The sequence below is a fragment of the Agelaius tricolor genome, unplaced genomic scaffold, assembly GCF_023055355.1.
Source record: "Agelaius tricolor isolate 1412-34295 unplaced genomic scaffold, bAgeTri1.0.p SCAF_6, whole genome shotgun sequence".
NCBI classification, from domain to species: Eukaryota; Metazoa; Chordata; class Aves; order Passeriformes; family Icteridae; genus Agelaius; species Agelaius tricolor.
The window spans coordinates 18,989,328-19,005,501 of record NW_027269266.1 but is presented as its reverse complement, the minus strand read 5'-3'; the positions used below and the strand labels follow the sequence as shown (position 1 = coordinate 19,005,501).

Genomic DNA, 16,174 nt, shown 5'->3' with positions numbered 1-16,174 from the left:
GAGTCATTGTGATAACTCTAAACCAAGGAGCAGATTCTTTTTGAATCACCAGTGAATACAAACACCTACCTATAGTAAAGAAAATAAAAGTAATAATTTTCAAAAGTTTGCTCTGAAAAACTCTTAAAATGTCCAGGCACTTACCAATCCTTTGAAGCATGTGCTTTTTCCTCAGCTATCAATCATTTTATGATTTCAACACTTTTTCTGTTCTCTATGCATTAAGTGTTTATTTATATTGCTAAATCTTTCCCCTTTTCTAACTCTCCTGGTTTTCCCACTGATATTTACATCATAGCAGCCAGAACATTTGCTGAGATTCATTAGTTGCTTTCCTTGAAGCTTACTGTCCATGAAGCATTCTTGATGAGCAGTGATTCTGGCCCATAGACAAGGCTGAAAGCAAAAGCCAAGCATTGCAACTCAAAACTATATACTCCTGAAGTCTGCCAAAAGAATGTCACACTAAAGGTTAAAAGCTGACTGGAAGCCACTGAAGGGAATGAGCAGAGTCTCATGGGGTAACCACAGGAATTATGTGGTTGTTTAGGGCATAAAAAGGAAAAACGATCCCATAAAAAATGATTAAATGTTTGTGGAAAAAATAAAAAAATTGTATATACAAATGGGTTTTATCTGAAAAGTTTTGTTTGGCTCAGGGGAAGGCTGAAGTTTTAATTGATTCCTATTTTTATAACAAAGCAGAGAATCCCTCCCATGACAGAAGGCCTTGTGACCTCAAAAGCAAAGCTCAGTTTTGAAAAGTAAGTTTATTCCCTAGTGAGAATGCACTACCAATACCCAATCTGCAGGAAATGAGATGATGATGCATGGAACAGATCTGAAAACACTCTTAAGGAATCCTGCATCTTTATAGACAGCTTTCCTCACAAATCTCTGTCTTATTGGAGCATAAGCAGAAGCTGTATGGCTAATTGCTGCTTTCTCTATCTGACTGAAAATTAAACTGTAAACCCCGGAACTTGCAACTATAAACTTTTTTTTTTTTTTTAATGAATATTTTAGAGTATCTGTTTATTTGGCTTTAAACATCCTCCAAACAGATTTATTTATTTTGCAGGAAGGAGAAGACTTGTTTTCATTAATCAAAGTGGTCAAAAACACACATTAGCAAAACAAATCATTAGTATGCAAAAAAGTCTACTTTTGGCTGACATTTTAGGACCTGAACACATATTTCTGTTTTTCTTAGTAATGCATTTAGCCTGTAGTGATTTTCAGAACAATATAACATTGGAACTAATGGAAAAGAAACCAAATATTTAATCAACAGCATAAGTAGAATAAGAGGTTCTCAGAACATTTTGTCTCTCTGTGAAAATGCTTTGATCAAAATGAAAATAACTTAAAATTTCTTTAAAAAAATTACAATTTTAAACACAGAATTATCTTTGGCCAATTAGTCTTTTCCAGAGCAACATTCATTTTACCATGTACACTTCTAATATGTCAAATAAAAAAAAAATTATGCATCAGCAGTAACTAATGCTGAAAGCATTAGTACTTGGACACCTTCTAACTGAACCAATGACATTGCTTTTCTATGCTCACTCTGGAATAGTCTTTCTATATATCCAGTGGTAAGCACTGCACCCAATCCTATTATTTTGTGCTGACCAAAAGCATATTTTACTAGAAGAATGCTCATCAAAGTGCTAATTTCTTATTACTGAGTACCCCACTAAATAAGTTTGCTCCATCTAGATCAAGCAGCAGAAAATTCCCTGCATCATATTTTAAGTTACAAACAGAGTGCATGCTTCAGAACTTTGTTTACCACTTCCAATTGCTGCAGTCATTTTTATGTTGGCAGCCCATGAGCCTAGTCACTCAGAAAGATGCCTGAAATTTAAGATATCACTGAAGAATGGATCTGAACACAGAACTGTTCTATGATATGGACTGGCATGTCTTTGAAAGTCCTGGCATTTTTCCTTCAGATCCAGTGGAATCAGATTCTTCCTAGGGTACTGGGTTGATGAAAGAATGGCACAGGAATCAACAGTGATTATTGCTTAAAATGGGTTAAACTGTGATTTTGTTCTTAATAACATTACAGTTTTCATTACTTTCAGATTCTATCTTCTTCCTGTTATAAAAATTGCCAAATTAACTTTCAGAAGCAATAATTATTCTCTTAGTCCAGAACACTTAAATTTGTGAGGTTCTTTGCTTCCAAATTTTAGTGAGGTCAAGGAATTCAAGCACGAGTTTGCAGTAAACAGCTTAATAAGAGACTGGACAGCATGAAAGAAACTCTGCCCAAGGTTCATAAAAATAGAGGGAAAGCACTGACTGTGAATCCCTTGCCTGATCTCAAGGTCACTGTGTTCACACATTGCCTTTAGGCAAAGGCAGCTGACACCTACAGGGCTGAAGTATGCTAAGGATGGCACTTTGAATGCAGGAGTGGAAAAAAACTTCTGAAAATACAGCCAAGAACAAATACTCAGGTACCAGACTGTCCAATCAGAACTATTTCCCTAGGAGAGACAGCATTGCTATTGCTGCAGCATTGTCTGGACTGTTAAGAATACAGTGATGTGTCCCATTTGCCTGGCCTGTGGTACTGTAGAGTCTCACCTTTCCCTGCACACTCCCAGTACAAAACTTTTAGATAGCTCACCAATATTCTTGCAGAGTTTTTCCTGTGAGGTTCTGCCACTGCAACATCCCTTCTCCTGATGTAATGAGAAATTGTGGAATTATATAAAAAAGCAGCAAGTTCAGGAGTGTCTTCTGGAACAGCAAACTGCAAAGAGAGAAATGGGAATGGTAATGACATACACATACAATGACTCTAACAGATTTTTTCCTGTCTCAGAGGTCTTGAATTTTGGATTAACACTGTTTTTTCAATTGAACAGCACAACCATGAGAATACTTTGTCTTCAACTAGAAGCATGATGAGTAATAGCACAGCAAGATATTACCCAGTTATAGGAATTACAGCAGACAACATTTTTCTCCACTTTGTACCGGAGTCAATTTCATTGCTTTACTTAATTTTGTTAGATTCTCAGGGGCAAATTCTGATGTATATAACAGGTCAAATTCAGAGTTGTTGCACAGTAGTTTATTCATTACTTCTGATCAGAATCTGCCTATTAAAATGTAAGGATTTTACCAGTTTTAGAAAAAAATGGAAGTCTGACTTCAAATAACACAATTTTTGATCATATAACAAATATGTTACAGATTTGTTTTGGTAACAGCTCAAATTTGTAAAATGCAACAGCTTCTTCATTTTTAATCTCGCATTAAGATGCATTCTCTTCAGCTTTATATTTACAGATTTTTGTTCTCCAATTAAAAACTACTTTTTGTTGGCAGTTTGTCTTTAATTTCTATACAGGGCATTTTATGGCTTCTTTCATGAAGCCTCATATAACTCCTGGAGCCAACTGCTAGAGAAGTAAAGATAAATTTTAATTCATGACAATCCAATCATGCAAAATCACAATAAAATATACATAGAAGTTTACAGTAAGATCTCAACAGGAACTCAACTAAATATAGCCAAAGCTATTGCTTAAGGACATCAGATTATAAAGTGCTGCATCAGATCCTTCTTATCAGTTCCTTTAACCTCTGAACACAAAATATCTTAAACAAATTCCTAAAGAAAATGTTTGTAATTGTAATAAATGTTGTAGCATTAAAGGAAAGAATAGCTCTAAACACAAAAAACCTCTCATACACTAATGCTGTGTAGTACTAGATTTGGAAAATTGGTGTAATTTATCTGATTAAAATTATAATGCTATAAATGGAACATAAACATTTAACATTGTCTGAGATCTTCAGTCAAAAGCATCCTACAAAGTATATAATTCATTAACAGATGAAAACACATGAAAAAAAGAATCCCCCTTTTTTCTTTCTTTCTGTTGCTTCATGAGATTAGCATTGTCTATTTGCAATAAGGGAACCCATAAGTAGCTAGTAAATCTCTCCCTCTCAATGTGGTAACATGCAAATTCTCCTTTCAGAATTCTTTCACCAGCATATAGACTTCTTTAATGATGACAAATTAAAAAAAAAACCCACAATATAGTAATGTGCCCGCAAAGAAACCCTCAATATATGATCACAATGGATATATATGTAGATCCATTTGAATACCAAAGGATTTTCATATTTACATTTTTCTTTTTTCATTGATCCTAGAGTGTTAGCATCCTAGTGAATTGTTACAGCAAAGGTTCAAAAAGAGCCCTCTGTGGTTAAGAGAAACACATGTGTCTCCTGCAACCATTTAAAAGCAGAATTTGTCCAGTGGCCTAGATCTTCTTGATCTGGTCACATGGAATTGCTCAACTGTATAATCTCTCTCTGGTGCTATTTTATATGCCATGTATCTGGCACACTATCTTAGAGGATCACTCCCTCCCTTTAACTACAGCAGACTGCCTCAGTTTCCCCACCATGGAAAACTGTACTGCTTTCTTCTCCTGAGCATTATTACTTTGAGCAGGTTTCCAGACCTCTCCAGTTCCCCACTTCTCATTCCAATACCCTGTTCCACTTTTCTGGTATTCTAGCCAGGCTACAGCCTTTGCTGCATTGTGTAACTCCATCAGAAATGTTCTGGAAGAGGACTTTTTTACACAAAGATTATACACATTATTTTATGTTACATACATTATAATATATTATACTACATTATACATTTAATATTATATATATATACACAATATATATTATATGTATCTATAATATAAATATATTATATTACTAGATTATGCACAAAATTACAAAAGAGCAGTTGGTGACCATTCAAGAGCAATGCATTGGATGGTATTGCTTTGTCCTAAGATCAAGTCCTAAAGACAGTACTAACAGTTTTACAGCAGGAGCAGCCTGCCTCTGGAAGGGGTTAGCTCCTGCCACTCATGTTGGTGGATGTACCTCATACATGTGGTGGATTTTTGCTGTTATTTCACTGCTTCCCTGACAGATGCTTTGCTGGTGGTACTGCAGTGCTCAGCTACTGAGAATGCACCATGTGTCTGTGTATTCTACCACAGTGGTATTTATAGGTACAGGTTTCATAAAAATGCTTTTTGCCGTCAGTCTGGGAGAAAAAAACAACTCATCAGGAATATGGTCTCAAGCCAGGAGGGAATCTAACTGAGCCCTCTTCTCATCACAGCTGCCTTTAGGAAGAGTAAGAAGGAACTAAGAATGGGGGCATGCATACACAACACTCTCCTAATAACTTTCAGCTTCCAAATGCTTTCAGGTCAGGGACTTCCTTATCTATATGAAGTTTGTGTTCATTTATTAATCTTCACTGGACTTCTCTTTTGGGAATTTGTTTACTTTCCTCTTAGAATCACATAAACTTTTAACCTTGCCTACTTCCCTTTGGCCACAAATTCCAGACACCTGAGACCTGCCACCATGAACCATCACTTCCTTTTGCTTGTTTTGAATCTGGCTCCCCAGACTTCATTAGATGTTCCAGTTCCTGTGCAGGAAGAGGCAGAGAACAGTCAATCCACACCCACACTCTTCCTGCCACTACACATTTTGAGGATCATATTTGTGCACAGTCACCTCTTTTCTAGACTGAAGTGTCCTAGTGTACTGAGTTCTGAGTTCTTCTGCATTGGAATTCATTCCATATCTTTGATAAGTACTTTTGCTCCTTTTTTCACCTTTTTTGGATTCATAATTTTATTATCCTTTCACATCCCTCTCTGTCTTCATAGAAAGATAAGCTAAAGAAAAGTTCCCAAACAAAAGTCTTCCCGTGTGTGCATAGGTGCAACTTATTTTTGTGGACTAGACAGCAAAGCTCAACTAAAACATTTTTACAAGACAAGAAATTTAGCAGTGGGGAGGAATGTACTGCTTTGATTGAAACAGAAAAATCAGAGTCATTTCAAAGGGGAAACCCCTCAGTGCCCTAAGAGAGATAAGTTCAGATATCCAAGAGAAGTCAGGCATTTAATGTCCTTAGCCTTATTTGGAAATTTGAGCTAAGCATCCCATTGTTTATATGAAACTTGAAGAAGCTTGTCTCTGTGTCTTCTTGCCATCTGAAGCAATAGATAAGCATATTTGAAACCTGACTTGTGTATTCATACTGTTCAACGATTTGAAAAACTGAAATAAGGAAAGGCTATTTAATTTCTTGCCATAACAACTGTGCATCTAAAGCCATATTCTGCCACAACAGAGGGACCGTTATTACAGGAAAATTTCTCATAAGCTTCACAAGAATTCAGTCTTTTTTATGTAACAGATGCAATCATTATCAAGTAGGAGAAGGAAGAGCAAACGTCTTAAAAATAAAATAAATTAAATAAAAAATATACATTGCCTGAAAATGTCAGTAAGAACTGTGGCAGTATTCTACACAGCTTCTTAATTCAATTTAAACAGAACACATGATGGCTAGGGTGGGAGGACGCTGAACTGCTTTTCACATACTTGCAATCTGATCTGATCAGTGAGTTTGAGAAGCTAGGCTTGCAAGTACAAATGCAGCACTGTAGCTTCTTCCTCCTCACCACTTTTGAAAAAGAGATGAAAAATTAGGTAGAAAAGATATGCAGAAAAAATTCCCTGTCTCCAATCTTGATGTGCTTTGGGTATAAAATGGACAGAGATTTTCTATCACTCATTTGCTTTTTCTTTCTCTAAAGAAACTAAATAAAAGTGTGGAATTCCAACACCTCTTTGGTTTCCCGGGTGAAACACAAAACTCTAGCAATACTGTATTTTGTAGACATCAATTTTTCTTTACTCTTTTAAAGTATATTGTAGTTCTGTCTGTTCAGGCTAAAGACTTGACTTGTAACTCCTTAGGTTGTGACCACTCCTCATCACTAGAAAGCTGTCTCCCCTTTTATCCAATATACTGAACTCACACCCATTCTGGTATGCAAAAGATGTAGAGCATTTTCAGCACTTGGAATGCAGCTCTCCCTGAAAGATGTTTAACAGGCTACTGCTTAAACTTGAGAAGTGTTGTTGTTTACTCCAGAAATGTCTGGAATCAGTCATGCTAATAAATTGGATACCTTGTTTTTGATGGGATAATATGTAGAGCTGTGTTTTGCCTAATCTTCTGACTTTGAGCCAGACCAAGCTCTTTTGAGGGAGTCTGCCATCACAAACATAGATCTTAAAACAGGAAATTGTCCAAGCAGCCAGGGATCGTGTTAGGAAAGCTAAAGCCCTAAGAGAATTAAATGCAGCCAGGGATGTTAAAAACAATACAAAAAGCTTCTATGAATACTCAAAGGTAGGTGAGGGAAAATATAAGTTCTCTCCAGAAGGAAATAGGAGACCTGGTTACCCAGGGTGTTGAGAAGGCTGAGGTACTCAATTACTTTCTTGCCTCAGTCTTCACTGACGAACGCCCCAGGCACATTGCCCAAATCACAGAAGGGAGAATGAAGAACTGCCTGCTCTGAATCTGAAGGTGCACTTGTCCATGAGACTTGATGAGATGCATCCATGGGACCTGAGGGAACTGGCAGATGAACTGGCAAAGCCACTATGTGTATCTGAAAAGCTGTGTCAGTCTGGTGAATTTCTCACTGACTGGAAAAGGGGAAACAGAACCCCCATTTCTAAAAAGGGTGAAAAAGGAAAACCTGCAGAACTACAGACCAGTCAGTCTCACTTCTGTGCCCAGCCCAATCATGGGGCAGATCTTCCTGGAAACCATGCTAAGGCACATGGAAGATGAGGAGGTGACTGGTGACAGCCAATATGGCTTCACTAAAGGCAAATTGTGCCTGACAGATTTGGTGGCCTTCTATGGTGGGGTCACAGTGTTGGTGGACAAGGGAAGAACAACTGACATCATCTACCTGCACCTAGACAAAACATCTGCCACCGTCCCAGATGACATCCTGGTCTCTGTGCTGGAAAGACATGGATCTGACAGAGCACTCAGGGAATAATGAATGGGCTGTGTGATCACACTCAAGGAATTGTGGTCAATATTTAATGTCCAGTTGGAGACCAGTGACGTGTGGTGTTCCTCAGTGGTGGTACTGGGACAGGGCCTTCTGTAACATCTCTGTTGGTAGCACTGACAGCGGGACTGAGCACACCCTTCTCCTCATATTGAGTACAGAAACCAAATATGTACCAAGCACTTACTTTAGAAATGTTATAGGCTATCTATATCTTGCTTTTTACCCAGGAAAATGATTTTGGACTGTTAAAAATTCCCAAGAAAGTTCAATTCATGAGAAACCTCCATTCCATGTGACGTGTAGGCAAAAAAACCCAATCAAAATGCAAAGTGTTGGAAATAAAGTTCTTACCTTTATTTGCATTGTATTAATAGGAGAGCTTGTTTGACAGTGCAATGGTCCATGTGTCTGAATGTGAAGAATATAAAGAAGAAATTCCTCTCTACTGGACACAGGCCAACCAACATGGAGAACTGTATGGTTGATGGCACTTGGTCCTATATTGTGCAGCTGTTGAAGAAATATGATCAGCACTTTCCAAGGCGGTAAAAACAACAAAAAACATTTCAACCACCACTTGGATATTTTCAAATTCTTAGTGGACACAGACTTAGAGTATTTAGGGAAGATTATTACAGATTATTAATATCACTTTATTGATGGAGAATCTGTGGCAGGTATGAGAGAAGAACCTCTTCATGTTAGTCACAAAACCAATGGCAAATCTGAGAGAAGAGTCTTTTCTGTGTGTATTTAAGAAATCCATCACCTTTCCCATTTTTTCCTACATATGAAGAGTGGAATTCTAAAAAAGTATCAAAAAAATTCCAACCCAAAGCACACTAGCAAATGAACCCCATAGAAATATGAACAATGAGCTATAACAGATCATGCTTGAAAATAGTAGTAAAAAGTTCAGAATACAAAAGAATCACATTTCAGGGCACAAGAATAGAAGACAGAGCAGAACTTAAACTAGCTTCTTTGGTTAAGAACTACATTTTCAACATTCTCAATCTAGATTTTCTCAAAAGAAGTAAAGGAACTAGTTTTCCTAAATTAATATCCCAGGACATTATTTTTTCTAGGGAAAATGAGCAGAGATAGAAATAATAAAAGTTTACAAATCTAAGCTATTAAAATAGTTTCCTTATATCAGTTTACAGTTTGAAAATAACTGATGACATCAGGAGTCCGGACATGTGCTGTCACTGGGCTTGAAGAGTTAAAGAAGCTGAACACCATGGACCTTTATGCAAAGTTCCTAGAGATGTGAGAACCTCCTTTTTTTAAATTTGCAGAATTTTTGTGACTGATGACCTTTAGTTACAACTAAATAAAAAGCCCTTTCAATCTTACATCTTCTGGGAGATTGCTTAGTCTTTTGGATGCTTTGCTGATATAAACCATGTAAGTGGTTTCCTTAGTAACTGTAATCACTGTAATAATTTTAATATATTTGCAGTCACAAATATAGTTTCACAAACAACTCAAATGCTTGAGACAGGATGATTTGAAGTATTTTTCAGTTTAGAGAAATGTGTTAAGAGGGGGGATTCACAAATGATAATTTGTATTTTACAGTTGTATTCACTATACTTTAGTATGTCCTGAAAATTGTTATCTTACACTGCTGATTAAGCTCAGTTGCTTATATTTCCTTGAGTGCTAGTTTGTGAATTATAACCATATGTGAAGCCCCCTGTTTTACCCTCTAGAGTAAAGGCCATCCATCAGATTCTAGGGATGGCTTCTATTCCATGCAGTTCACTCAATGCCCTTTTTCTAAGCTGAACTCTTTTAATTGACAAATCATCCATAGGAAAAAACCAATGAACTACAAGGTAAAAATATCTGTACTTCAAACATTAAGAGTTGTTTTCAACAGAGTATTTTACATGTATGTCTACATTATATTTTTCAGTTAGCTAAATGTCAAAGAAAACATTTTTTCAAGTGCACAGCATGTACAGTTTCTAATGAGAAGATACTTGACATTGATTATAAGGAACTTTTAAGCACTGTTTTTAAATCTTGTCAAACACCCAAAATGTTTATAAATCCCTTAAATATCTAAGACAGACTCCTAGCATAAACTAATATCCCCTCCACTCATATGAACAAATAACGGGGTTGTGAATTCCCAGATTAAATTTGGGTCATGTGCTAAGTCAGAGTATTTACATCTGCGGCTTTATGTAGCTACAGATAAAGACAATAAACCAAATTCATCAGGAATTCAGTGGGGGCAGCGTGAGGTCCTGTGGAAACATACATAATTTTTACCTCATAGATGTGTTCTACTAAAGGACCAACTTCTTCTTCTTTTGTAGGTTCATCTTTGGGTTCCCAGTTGTGAAGTGGCAAAATAATTGTTGGGGGGTGAGACACTCTGTAATATACAAAACAGTATAAAACAGTAACTGTATAAAACAGGTTAAAACAGTAACTGTTACCAGTGACTGATTGCATTAGTTTTAGAACAAAATGATGACCACTATAAAAACCTGAGCCCTCAAAGGCTGGTTATTTGGGCACATTAATTAGAATTAGGTGAGGTGAATGCTACAATGTCTCCATAACATCTTACATGGGAAACAGAGATATTGTGACTTCCATAAAGTCATAATGGAAATTGGTGTACTGAAAAACAGAATTCAGGACTGGACTCTAAAACAGTGCTCCAGGCTTTCCAACTGCTTTGCAAACAAAGTGGCAGTTAAAGCATTCCCTGGAATATTGTTGCAAGTTGCAACACATAAATAAAACATAAACAAAGAAAACAGTGACTTATGCTTTGACAACTTTCCAGCTGCTTTTTAATTTTTCCTTTTCTTCTCTATCTGACCTTAAGAAAGTAGTCTTCTCTTAACATTTTTATTTGAATCACAGACATTTTATTTCTCATAAAAATTGGAATTTCATTTTACCAGTTCCATTCAGATGCCAACTAAATCTCACTCAGGTGTTCAGAAATTGGGAAATCAGATCCCAAGAATTTCTTTTAGCATGATAGGTCAGTTCTGGCACAGACATCTGTCACCTACAAGTACTGCATGTAGCCCTTGGTGGTACAAGGAAATGGTGTTACCCTTTCTTTGCCAGGGTCAACTCTCACTCAGTTTTGCTGATTTATGGAGTCTTTAGCTGAAAGAAAATCCGTAAAATTTCAGTGTTGGTTCTGCCAAAGCTGGAGTTTTGCTATCAGAAAACTGTTAGAAAACAATAATTAATTTTTTTAGAGTGTAAAATTTGAATACCATAATAGACTTCTAGGCACTGATGTTAATCACTTTGCAGTGGCCCTGCTGCAGATTGCCCCTTGAAGAAAAGATTGGATAGTTTTGTTGCAAATGCTGAAAAAATACTATTGGAAGGAACAAACTGTTCTTGATTACAGCTCTTATGTCATATACAATGAATGAAAATTTTCTACAGTATACAGCTTCTCAAAGCAGTAGGAAATCCCAGAGAAGAACAGCTTAATGCCATCCAGCTGAAGTATAACTCTTGGTGAAATTTGGTGTATTCCAGAGTATCTTAACTCTTAATACTTCCTCGGACTTCAAATTCCCAGCAGTTTGGACTAACAACTATGCCAGAATATAAATTCACAAGCCAAACCTAATAATAAAAGAAACTCAACATATTAATTAAAAAGTAATTTCTGATTAGGTACTTAGCCTCGGTTTCACAAATCATCTTGTTTCCAATATGAATTTTAATTATTGATTGCTGTTGGAGAATAGGAACTTCAGAGTGTTGTTACAAAAGCCAAGACACATACACAGATCCTTTATCTACCACAAAAAACTGCAAATCAGAAACTGTGCAGAGACAAAAAGAAGAAGACATGAGGCTTGAAAACTCAGTGTTTTCTCTTGCACTGCCAGGGAAGTATTCTTATCCATGGAAATACAAAATGTAAAGTATAAATTTAGACATTAAATTAAAATTATTGTAGTGTATATAAGAACATTTATATTAACAGAATTTACAGTTATTTTGAGGACTTCCACTATTGACACAAAAGTAGCAAAATTGGGTCAAAGAAAAATAAATTCACACTTTTTGCTATTTTATTTTGCATTTAATTGAGAATGTTTTTAACATTTGAATGATTTATTAGACAAGGATTTTTCCTAGACTTTTAGGTGACAATTATCATGAAACAAAAGTACTGAAAAATATGGTAACCAAAGTATGGTGCACAGAAAAGGCTGATATGGGGTTATACAATAAAAATTCTGCCAGATACAAATCCTCTTAATCCAAATTACTTCCTACATTTTTATAGACAAAGAAAGGTAAGCAGAATAATCAAATCTTAGTTGTCAAAGCAACTGCTTACTGAGCTATCTAAGGAGTTACGTTAATTTTCTCTTAAAAAGGCTGTTGAAGAAGATTTCTTCCTTTCTCACAGAAGAAGTATTAGCATGGTTCCACTGTGCAAGTATATCTGCATGTATGCATATGCACAGTTTCATAAATACTTGTTTTTCCTCAGTAAAATGCATTCAGTTCCACTCTGTCCAATTCTCGGAAGAAAAGTAAAGAAACTAATGCAAGATATTTTCCAGTCCAAATGTGGACATAGTCTCTCTTTTACTTTTATCTAGGAAATAGTGAGCAATTCCCTTGGAACTGCATGTTTTAGCATCTCTGAGTAATTAGCAAAATCTCTCAACACAGCATTTGGGAATGCTATAGCTAATAAGGAAACTAAAATACTTAAGAGGAAAGAAACTGGAAGTCATTCAATTAAGGAATTCCTCTGTATTTAATAACCTGTTTCCTAGAACTGCAGGCAGCAATTCAAGCAACTTTTTCCACTTATCACCAAGCTCGTAAGAACTGAGCATTTTGTGGTCATTTTTTGGTCTATCAATTTTTTGGTTTATCAATTTACAGTTATAGAAAGTTTCATTAAAAGGAACACTCTATGGCACTGAAAAAGCATGATGGAAGCAAAGTTTCAAAAGAGTCTGCAAAGAATAAAAAAATAAAAAGTTTGTAAGACTTTTTTATTAAAGTGAGGAGAGACTTCACAAAAAAAAAAAAAAAAAAGAAATCCACAGCACTGGAAGCAACCCTTACTGTGAAGTCCTGTGTATGTAATCACAACTGGTCCAGTCTGAAACTCCAGCCTGTCCTCAGCCTGGGTGCTCACCCATGGCAACATCCTGCAGCTGCTGGCTCCCAACACTTTCTCACACATCTGTAGCACATTAACTTACACCTTTGATTCTTTTCTCCTCAGCCTCTACTTCTGTATTACAGCTTTTGTATTCTTCACCTCTCTTTCCATCCAGCTCATCTCAGCTTCTTACCACTAGCTACAGAGAATGAAATTATATTCTCACTTCTGTTCTTATTAAACATGTTGTATTTCAAGTGTTCCTTTTCAGAAATAAAATTATTGATATATATCCACACAGTCTTTGACTGCCAGCTTTTTTTTCCACCTGACTAGTTTTAGGGTCTTCTTAATCTGGAATACACTTACAAAATATGATGAAAAAATCCTTTTAAAATCTCTCAGATTTAGACTGAATATTAGACCAGATTAGAGCCGATAGATTGAATATTAAAACAGAAAACATGTTCTCTGTGATCTGCAAAATTATTTTACTTATTGCTAGCACTAGGTAGTCATGTTGTCTCAGAAGTGACAAGAATAAATACATTTTTATAAATTAAAAAATCCATAAATAAATACATTTATATTTGTCTACATCTAAGGCAGTCCCTTGAGGTGCATCACATAAGAGACATCTACCCTTCTTGCATCAGCCAAGCCTCATGGCCTGACTGTGGAAGTGAATCTGGGCCTTGTAGCTCCTGTTCAACCCTTGTAGATCTGATAATGGTTAAAGTTTTTTTTTGAGCTGTATTTTCATAAGAGGAGATGTAGGAAATCTAATATCCTGGACATCCTCCTGACTTCCTCCAGGATGCCAGAATAGGAGACAAGTTCCAAGATTTTAAAGGGCACTCTAATATTTTTATAAAAATCTTAGAAGCATTTAGGTTGGAAAAAACCTTAAGGATTGTGGAGTGCAACCATAAAACTAGTGCTGTCAAGTTCCCCATTAAATCATGTCCCTCAGTGCCAGACCTACACATCTTTCAGTATCTCCCAGGATAGTGATTGTACCACTTCCATGAGGAACCTCTTCCAGTGCTTGACAACTCCTTCTGTGAAGAAGATTTTCCTAATATCTAAACTGAACCTCCCCTGCTGCCACTAGAGGCCATTCATCTTGTCCTGTCACTTGTTATCTGGGAGAGGAGACTGATTCCCACCACACTACAACCTCCTTCCAGTTATTTGTAGAGAGCAGTAAGGTCTTCCTGAGCCTCCTTTTCTCCAGGCTGAACACCTCCAGCTCCCTCAGCTGCTCCAGGCTCTTCATCAGCTTTGTTCCTCTTTGCTCCAGTACCTCAATGCCCTTTTGGTGGAGAGGGGTGCAAAAATGATGCCAGTATTTGAGGTTTGGCCTCACCAGTGCCAAGAACAGAGGGTTGATCAATGCCTGCTGGCCACACCATGTCTGGTACAAGCCAGGATGCCATTGGCCTCCTTGGCCACAAAGGCACAGTGCTGGCTCGTGTTTAGCTGGCAATTATCACCTAATTGCATTTTTTAATTTCCAAAACTAAGCTGTATATGAAAACAGAGATAGAAATTATCATCTTTGATCATATCCTGTGCTTGTTTAATTTTGGTATATTTTGTGTTAGTGAACAGTTTATCATTACTCATTTCTTACTCATCCTTTCTCCAAAGGCCTCACTCTGCTCTCTATTACTACATGTCTTGCCATAATGTGTTTCACATTTCCAGCCATAAAAGCAGTAGATTCTGTTTGGTATTCAGCATTAGGCATCCAAGTGGTTGCCCAAGAAGACCTACATGTATGAGCAGGCATTTTATATTAGTAACATCCATGCACAATTTGAATGCCCAAATAAAATGTTGGCTCTGACTGGTGTTACTACAATGTGAGATTCTTTAGGTTGCTGTCTTTGCACAGTCAATAAGTTTGTAGTAGCTCCATCCTGCAAGGCTTGCAGGGGTGAGAGCCAGGTGTCCTAGATGGATAAGGCATTTGGGTTTATAATATGCCAAAAGATTCACTGCATGGGATTATCATATGCAGAAAGGTTCTGTAAAAAAGTATTTCTCACAATGAGTTGAAATAGTTGCATACTTACCCTCTGATCTGTACTTGAGCCACAGCACTGATGTTGATATGGAGGTTCACTAAGTTGCTGGTGGGATTTATCTTGTTAGAACTGGAAAAAATATGTACAAATATTAACAAAGGTTTTATATCAGAACTCTAGATTATCCTATCACTCAACACAGAAGGTCCACTGGGCATATTACAAAATGGGATTCCTACTGGCACTCTTCAGTCTTGTAGGACACTGGTATTTAAGTTGGATATTATTTGAGCTCATCACATATTTAATAATATCTTCAACTCAAGCTTCCTTTAAAGAATCCTGTGATGACGAATAAGATGTTACAAATTTATCTGGCTCAGAATATCTTGTACAACTTGGCTATCTGTATAGATAAAAGTATCTTAATAGAATAGAACTTTGTTTCATACGCCGAAGGAAGGCAGTGTTAATGAACAAGACAAGCTTTGTTAGAATAAAATTTATTTTTATGATTCTCCAAACCTGTGACTTTAGCATGACTGAGTCCTTGGGGAAAAAGAAGCAAGATCGACTGTTTCTTTCATTTTCTTGTTTGCTTCACTCCCCTATCCAGAGTGTTTACATTTTTAAAACCACTTACTAGTGAAAGCAGATCTCCATGTTTAAAATCTATAGCTCTCACTCATCTTATTGTCTTTTCTGATTGTAAATCCTTAGTAATAAACATGGTTTCTCTTACTTCAAAAGGCTACTCCTGTGATTATAGCCCATTCCTATAAAGAAAGGTTTGCAGGTTCAAATTCATGAAGATAGTGAAGTAATTACACTTAGAATTTATTTAATTATGAGATTAACAACACTAAATTTGGATTTTTTTTTTTTTCAGTCAAGTGTGGTCTTCCTTGCTCCATGAACACCAAGTTTCTATTGCTGTCCCAGTTTGCTGGTATCACATCTGGGTACCATCAGTCAATTGGAAACATTCAGAGGAGGTCAGCATTTCCAGTGACTGACTCCTGAGGAATAAAGAGCTTTGA

General features: G+C 36.6%; 1 protein-coding gene across 1 annotated transcript in view; it reads right to left on the bottom strand.

The window, feature by feature from the left end:
* Positions 1-16,174, bottom strand: part of ITGA8 (integrin subunit alpha 8) — a 113,226-nt gene that overhangs the window by 27,330 nt on the left and 69,722 nt on the right. Inside the window, exons 23-26 of the mRNA XM_071428920.1 lie at positions 15,183-15,263; positions 10,251-10,356; positions 8,316-8,474; positions 2,648-2,773 (exon numbers count right to left, since the gene is read on the bottom strand). Coding sequence (XP_071285021.1) covers positions 2,648-2,773; positions 8,316-8,474; positions 10,251-10,356; positions 15,183-15,263 — 472 coding nt within the window. The remainder of the gene's footprint in view (positions 1-2,647; positions 2,774-8,315; positions 8,475-10,250; positions 10,357-15,182; positions 15,264-16,174) is intronic.